This window comes from Nansenia antarctica, assembly GCF_963989245.1.
Source record: "Nansenia antarctica genome assembly, chromosome: 7".
Taxonomy (NCBI): Eukaryota; Metazoa; Chordata; class Actinopteri; order Argentiniformes; family Microstomatidae; genus Nansenia; species Nansenia antarctica.
Genome location: NC_137677.1, coordinates 9,349,795 through 9,358,557, shown reverse-complemented (window position 1 = coordinate 9,358,557; position 8,763 = coordinate 9,349,795). Strand labels below are relative to the sequence as shown.

General features: G+C 44.8%; 1 protein-coding gene across 1 annotated transcript in view; it reads right to left on the bottom strand.

The window, feature by feature from the left end:
* Positions 1-8,763, bottom strand: part of dennd1b (DENN/MADD domain containing 1B) — a gene marked incomplete at its 3' end in the record, with an annotated part of 39,796 nt that overhangs the window by 8,580 nt on the left and 22,453 nt on the right. Inside the window, exons 3-4 of the mRNA XM_080536519.1 lie at positions 2,148-2,192; positions 315-340 (exon numbers count right to left, since the gene is read on the bottom strand). Coding sequence (XP_080392645.1) covers positions 315-340; positions 2,148-2,192 — 71 coding nt within the window. The remainder of the gene's footprint in view (positions 1-314; positions 341-2,147; positions 2,193-8,763) is intronic.

Here is an 8,763-nt window from a genome sequence, read left to right as displayed (position 1 = left end):
CGCGCAAAAGTCAGGGATCAACAAGACGAAACGCGCGACGGTTCTATCAGTTATTCTAATTATTTACACGCCGCGCATAATCTCATCTGAGGTAAAGGCACACATGCACATTATCCTTATGGTGTGTTTTTTTTTTTTACAGGTATGATCACGTTTATTAAGGTGGACTCGGGTGCTGAACGGCGAGCGTGTGAAGATGAAACCAGTGTGGGGAACATTACAAGGGGACGCCATGTGGCCTCCCGGTTGTGTTTTCATCTTCCTCCACTACAGACGAGGAGGAATATTAACGTCTTATCTGACGTGACCCCGACTCTCTCACGGTTGCATCGTGATGGATCTGAGGGGGGGTGGGGGATGGGGGTGGGGGGTTGTGTGAGTGTTGTGAGAGAGAGAGTGTGAGAGTGTGTGTGTGCGTGGGCGTGTGCGCGTGTGTGTGTGTGTGTGTGTGTGTGTGCGTGCACGTGTACGCCCTGTGAGATGAGACTGTGTGGGCCTGCACAGTCAAAACCAGCGTCGTCGAGGAGGAAGAGGAAGATGAAGAAGAAGAAGAAGATGAAGAAGAAGATGAACAGGAAGAGGAAGATTAAGAGGAAGAGGAAGAGGAAGATGAAGAGGAAGATGAAGAGGAAGATGAAGAAGAAGATGAAGAGGAAGATGAAGAAGAAGAGGTAGATGAAGATGAAGAGGAGATGAAGAGGAGGATGAAGAGGAAGATGAAGAGGAGGATGAAGATGAAGAGGAGGATGAAGAGGACAGAAACAGAGGAAGATGAAGAGGAGGATGAAGAGGAAGAGGAAGATGAAGAGGAGGATGAAGAGGAGGATGAAGAGGACAGAAACAGAGGAAGATGAAGAGGAGGATGAAGAGGAAGAGGAAGATGAAGAGGAGGATGAAGAGTGAGGATGAAGAGGACAGAAACAGAGGAAGATGAAGAGGAGGATGAAGAGGAAGAGGAAGATGAAGAGGAGGATGAAGAGGAGGATGAAGAGGACAGAAACAGAGGAAGATGAAGAGGAGGATGAAGATGAAAATGAAGATGAAGAGGACAGAGGAAGATGAAGAGGACAGAGACAGGAGACACTGAGGGACCAGAGAGCGTATGGACTTGTGTCCTAGTCACGTGTGTCTGACTGGGCTTGGCATTTGGAACAGAAACACATATCCAGCCCGTGCGTACATTAGCGTTAGCATTAGCACTGGCCTCTCTAGGAGGTTCTGTATGACCCTAACCCCACCTCGTATAGGGAAGGATAGAGACCTGTTCACTGGAGGGGGGGGTTGGAATAAGGGACCAGTGGATGGAGGAGAACGATGGACAGCAGAAAGATGAAAAAGGGGGGGAGGCAGAGAGAGAAGGGAGGTAGACAGAGAGACAGAGCGAGAGAAAAGAGAAGACAGCGAGGTGTGCGCATTCCTGTCACGGATGTGTGATAATTTACTGGTCGGTCCGTTATTGAAGACCTGCTCACTGCTTTTCATTACCGCCAACAAGCACTCAGTGACAGGGAAGAGGGAGGGGAGGGAGGGAGGAGAGGGAGGGAGAGTGAGACAGGGAGGGACAGTGAGAGCGAGTGAGAGAGAGAGAGGAAAAAGAGTGAGAGAGGGAAGGGAGGGAGGGACAGTGAGAGTGAGAGAGAGAGAGAAAGAGAGTGAGAGAGAAGGGAGGGAGGAAGGGACAGAGAGAGAGAAGTGAGAGGGAGAAGGGGAGGAGTGGGAAGGGAGGGGCACAGATGGGGAGGTGAGGAAGAGAGTGAGGGATGGAGGAGGTTGGGATGGATGGGAGGTAGTGTGGGTGAGGGAGAGGGGAGGGGGCAGGAAGGGACAGAGAGAGAGAAGTGGAGGGAGAAGGGAGGAGGGAGGGGCACAGGATGGGGAGGGTGAGGAAGAGAGTGATGGGATGGAGGGAGGTTGGGATGGAGGGAGGTAGTGTGGGTGAGGGAGGAGGGGGGGAGGTAGGGATGGAGGGAGGGAGTGAGGGAGATAGTATGTGTGAGGGAGGGAGGGGGGGGGGTTGAGGATGGATGATGAGAGGGAGAGAGAGGGAGAGATGAGAGAGAGAGAGGGAGGGAGGGAGAGAGAGAGGAGAGAGGGAGGGAGGGAGAGAGACAGAGGAATGAAAAAGAGTAGATAGTGTTGTTTCCAACTCTGGTCTGTGTAGTCCTGGGGGAAGCTCCACAGCACTGCAGGATCTGGAGGTAATTGACAGACAGCATTAATCAGCGAGTGAGAAACACAGCCTTCGCTGCCATCAGAACACATCCATATTAATGAGAGGGGTAGGGGCAAGGGTGGCTGCTGAGAGTCGGGCACTCACACACACGCGCGCAACTAAACGCCACGGGCGCAGCACTTGCGCACACACACACAGGCACAGGCACACACACACACACAACACACACGCCACTCTAACACACACACAAAAACACTGAAATAAACACACACACACATATATACACACACACACACACACACACACACATACACACTAACACAAAAAACACACACGAGCTAGCAAAACACTGTAAAGAGACGAGAGATGTGTGTCTCCCAATATTGCTAATCCACCCCCATGTAGATTATGATATGACATTATTCATCATAGATAGCATGCGATTGGACATGTAGACCCTGCATATATATTCTTACAAGTACGTGCATTAATTCTCTCGTGTTTGCCATACTGTTGACTGAGAGATAGAACATTGATGTGCAGTACCATGTCATTCTATGGAGGCTATATCTACTGAACATTGATGTGCAGTACCATGTCATTCTATGCAGACAGACAGACAGACATACAGACAGACAGAATGCAGACAGACAGACAGACAGCAGACAGACAGACAGTAAGCAGGCAGACAGCAGACAGACTTACTTACAGACAGACAGACAGACAGACAGTATGCAGACAGACAGACAGTAAGCAGACAGACTTACAGACAGACAGACAGACAGACAGTATGCAGACAGACAGACAGTATGCAGACAGACAGACAGTAAGCAGCAGACAGCAGACAGACTTACAGACAGACAGACAGTAAGCAGACAGTAAGCAGACAGACAGACAGACAGATAGGGTAAGCAGACAGACAGGAAGGAGATATTAGCTCTCTTTTCATAGCTGAATATGTTGTCCTGCTCTACTACTGCATCTGCAGCACACTTACAACACACACCTAACAAATACACACCTACCTAGACAAACACACACCCAGGGCTTAAAGTGGGAAAAAAATCCTGTGCCTGAAACTTTTTCTTGGGAGGGGGGGTCACAGTTTGAGATATTGGGAGAGCGGGTACAGAAGACAGCTTCTTGTCTCAATGTTTAAATGCATTAATACTATTTTATAGTCAATACAAAATATATGTCTCAATGTTAAAATGCATTAATACTTTAAATGAATGTGCAACAATACTATGTGCAATATGACAACCCTTGTGTACATAAGGTTCAGATATAGGAAAAGTTAGGATATTTATAGCATAGCATAGAGTACAGCACAGTGTTTTATTGTATAGTATAGTAGTATAGTAGATAGTGTACCAGTGTTTCCTCTACATGCATTTATTGGTGGCGGGGCCGCCACGATGGAATTTCCTCCGCCACGAATTGATTCAGTCCACAAAAAAAAAAAAGTTCTCAAAAAAAAAAAATTAATAAAAAAAGAACATTTTAGCTGATTAAAATATATCTGATCCTAGATCAGCGCTATAATGGATGTTGACTAAAAGTGCACCTAAATCCACGCCCATCTCTCTCTAACCGCTGATCCAAAATTTGATTAATGACATTCAGTTGACGACGTGACACAAGGGCTCCTGATTGGTCTAAATGTGAACTGTGGTATTATTGTTATTGTGTACAGGCCACCGTAGTGACATCCGGGGGGTATTCCATCAACATCGCTAAAGGGAAAATCCAGGTTTAGTCTGATAAATCTCGCGAGAGTTCTTATAAATATCCAGGCATATTCTGATAGGTCTCGCGAGAGTTATCAAAAATAAGCCAGGATTTTCCTTTAGCGACGTTGATGGAATACCCCCCAGGTCAGGTGGGCAGGTTACGACGAGACAACAAGAGACCGGTATTGTAGAGCTTACAGAGCGAGTTAAAATAAAGACACTTACATTGAAATACAGAAGGACTCACGTGTATGTTTAATAGAATAACACGACATGGTGTCAGAAGTCCTGTTTTGATTGATTGATTGAAAACTTTATTAGAAGATTTGCAGAAGTAGGTACATGACAGTACATATTACATACAAGGTCAACTAACAGGATAAAAACCCAAGAAAGCCACTGTAAGTGAGTGTTAAGAGTTAGATCGGCCGACAAGTGTCATTTGAGCTCGTGACGGTGAGAAGGGAGAAGAAAAGATGGATGCTAATGCTAACGCGGGAGCAGCTGCAGTCCAGAGAACGGCGCCAGTTTCAAGTGCTACGTTAGCAGACATTAGCAAGTCAAAAAACGATTCTTATGTGCCGTCACTTTAGCAACGACACAGTATTGTCAAGGGGAAAAGAAGGGGAGACGATTTTTTTATTGACAACGGAATTACATGCTGGAAAAACATGCAGCTAAAATTCAGGGAACATTTGGACAATAAGAGACACACGGGAGAAGTACGGGAAAACAGGGCTCATGTGGGTCTCATCAAAGGTAAGAGTTTGTTTTCTTTAACTCAGCTGATACTCAGCTGTTTACCGAATGCTCCATCTGACTGTGATTTTACTTCTGTAATGTGGTGGGTTGACATAATTCACGCACGGAACTATAGGTTGAGACTATTGTTCCGTCCGTAGTACCCAAGTTGTTTAGACTGTTCTATTTACTGCTTGAGTGTGTTGTTGACAATCGTTCATGTCCTTCATTAAACGTTTAGCTTTGTCATTTGATACGCCGCCTACGACTACCATCTCTCTGCACTACAGTAAACAGTTAATCAGTAACGTTAGCCGCTTTTGTGCTCATGTAGGCCTACTTCGTATTATATTATAGCTGATGATCTTTGTGTGTGTATGTGACTGTCAGTCACAAGTTTATATTCTGTATATTCATTTATTTATTTTTTTGGCCATCCTCTAGTTTTGGCTGTGATTAAAAAAAAAATCTGTTTTGAGCGCGCGTGCGCGTTTCATGCGCGTGCACGCAAAAAAAAACGCGCGCGCTGCGCGCGCGGTCACGGCCACCCGCCACCATTGGAAAAATTCCTGGAGGAAACACTGTGTACATAGCCTTTATTTATGTAAACCAGCTCTTTTCCATTTTTTATTTTACCCTTGGCCCTCATGTTTTCAGTCTTTTTCCAAGCATCAGGGGAGCCACCCCTCCTAAATTTTGTTGTATGGTACCTGTACTGTATTAATGACAATAAAGACTATTCATTCATTCATTCATTCATAATACTGTTTTATACTCAATACAAAATAAAATAATATATTTAGATGTCTTTAAAAGGCCAAACTGATTGCATCACTTATTAAGCCACTATCACTATAACAATACAGAATAAAATATATACATGTCTTTAAAAGAACAAACTGATTACTTATTAAGCCACTATCACTTATATTCTCCTTCTTGGCACCACGTCCCATAAGGCTTCCAGTCACTACTCAGGGTTTTTCCTGGCTCAAAATGAGGCGGAGGTGGTACCAGTGGTGTTTGACATCGGGGGGGACCCATGAAGCAGGGCTGTCTGGGGGTCCTTAAACGAGCATCAAACACTTAATTTCTTGCATTCTGGTGAATTGATATGCACCAATTTGTGCCCTTTCTCCATCAATTTATGGTGGAAATTTCATTATACAGGTGCTGGTCATATAATTAGAATATCATCAAAAAGTTGATTTATTTCAGTAATTCCATTCAAAAAGTGAAACTTGTATAATGTATACATTCATTCCACACAGACTGATATATTTCAAGTGTTTATTGCTTTTAATTTGGATGATTATTACTGACAACTAATGAAAACCCCAAATTCAGTATCTCAGAAATTTTGAATATTACTTAAGACCAATACAAAACAAGTTTTTTTTTAAATGTTGGCCAACTGAAAAGTATGAACATGGAAAGTATAAGCATGTACAGCACTCAATACTTAGTTGGGGCTCCTTATGCCTGAATTACTGCAGCAATGCGGCGTGGCATGGAGTCCATCAGTCTGTGGCACTGCTCAGGTGTTATGAGAGCCCAGGTTGCTCTGATAGTGGCCTTCAGCTCTTCTGCATTGTTGGGTCTGGCGCATCGCATCTTCCTCTTCACAATACCCCATAGATTTTCTATGGGGCTAAGGTCAGGCGAGTTTGCTGGCCAATTAAGAACAGGGATACCATGGTCCTTAAACCAGGTACTGGTATCTTTGGCACTGTGTGCAGGTGCCAAGTCCTGTTGGAAAATGAAATCTGCATCTCCATAAAGTTGGTCAGCAGCAGGAAGCATGAAGTGCTCTAAAACTTCCTGGTAGACGGCTGCGTTGACCCTGGACCTCAGAAAACACAGTGGACCAACACCAGCAGATGACATGGCACCCCAAACCATCACTGACGGTGGAAACTTTACACTGGATTTCAAGCAACGTGGATTCTGTGCCTCTCCTCTCTTCCTCCAGACTCTGGGACCTTGATTTCCAAAGGAAATGCAAAATGTACTTTCATCAGAGAACATAACTTTGGACCACTCAGCAGCAGTCCAGTCCTTTTTGTCTTTAGCCCAGGCGAGACGCTTCTGACGCTGTCTCTTGTTCAAGAGTGGCTTGACACAAGGAATGCGACAGCTGAAACCCATGTCTTGCATACGTCTGTGTGTGGTGGTTCTTGAAGCACTGACTCCAGCTGCAGTCCACTCTTTGTGAATCTCCCCCACATTTTTGAATCGGCTTTGTTTCACAATCCTCTCCAGGGAGCGGTTATCCCTATTGCTTGTACACTGTTTTCTACCACATCTTTTCCTTCCCTTCGCCTCTATTAATTTGCTTGGACACAGAGCTCTGTGAACAGCCAGCCTCTTTAGCAATGACCTTTTGTGTCTTGCCCTCCTTGTGCAAGGTGTCAATGGTCGTCTTTTGGACAACTGTCAGGTCAGCAGTCTTCCCCATGATTGTGTAGCCTACAGAACTGGACTGAGGGACCATTTAAAGGCGTTTGCAGGTGTTTTTAGTTAATTAGCTGATTAGAGTGTGGCATCAGGGGTCTTCAATATTGAAGCTTTTCACAATATTCTAATTTTCTGAGATACTAAATTTGGGGTTTTCATTAGTCAGTAATAATCATCAAAATTAAAAGCAATAAACACTTGAAATATATCAGTCTATGTGGAATGAATGTATACATTATACAAGTTTCACTTTTTGAATGGAATTACTGAAATAAATCAACTTTTTGATGATATTCTAATTATATGACCAGCACCTGTATATGTAAAGGAAAAAACAATATTCAGGCACCAGATGACCATTCAAAATATAATGTAATATAATACAATATAAGGCTCTCAGGCATTCTGTACTTTCAAATATGTATTCTCCTTGAGCAGTCAACATCAACTATCAGCTGTTTCGCTAGCAAACACGAAAGCTAACTTATTTGCGAAACAGCGCCCCCGCCACCACGTCGGCGCAATGCCGCAATTGCAGTTAGAAATGACAGATTTTTTCTTTTTTGCACACCTAACAAACACACACCTACCTAACACACACACACCTAACAAACACACACCTACCAAACAAACGCCCTATTGGGATGTCACATTGGGTGGTGTTTAGACTGTGGTTGGGCTAGAAATCAATCCCTGGCATGTGGCAACACTGTTAGGGAAGCGAGTTGGTCCCTGAAAAAAAGCAACTTCTGCAATATGGACGCGTTTCTGTTTCCGACCGAAGGGCGAGCCAGCAAATGTTGACGAGGCTGTGTGTAGGATGTGCATGAACAAGGTGATTGTCAAAGATGGAAATACTTCAAATGTACGTCGCCATCTCGACTGCAACCCACTGATTGGTTGCGGGTGCCACCAAAAGTACGCGTGTCACAAGCTCACCTTCAGAGAACACGGGTTCAGTACAGCAGGCAAAGTTACGAGCCCTTCTGAAGTCTGAAAAGGTGAACAAGCTTGTTTTTCTGGCAAAAGAAAACCTAGAATAGCCTTACAGACTAAATAGACTAGTCTAACTTTCAGGCCCACCGCAACGGTCTGGTCTGTAGGATACAATACAAATTGTTTTTGGTAGCGCGTATGCCTGAAGAAGGTCTATGAAAGACCGAAAGCTCGCGCAATAACATCGGATGGCGCATTGGATGAAGGATCATATGGAAGGAGGTTAACTAAGTGACCATCGGAGATAAATCACGGAACCTGTCAACTATTACTACTTCTGGACCCGCAGCCAAAGCCAATCACAGAAGCCAGGTAGGCTTACCGGTGTGTGCGCATTAAGTTGTGCGTATTAATGGATGGTATACGGCTTGCATATTCACTGCTGTTTGGCTGATTGATCACCGGGTGGAATCGGTTTGAATGGGAGTGTTGGCATTATCCTGGTTGGGCAGACTCTCGGTGCTGTGTTTTCTCGATGCTGTCTCGATGCTGTATAGGGCTCCATTATTTGAAATTGGCGGCTCAACAATGTCATTTTGAATCTCGGTTAACCGGAAAACCGTGGTTATTTTCGTTAACGATTTCTCGGTTTCCAAAATTGGAAACCATCCATCCCTACCCCCCGCCACCCGCCACCCCCCACCCCCTTTCCTAACTGACGCC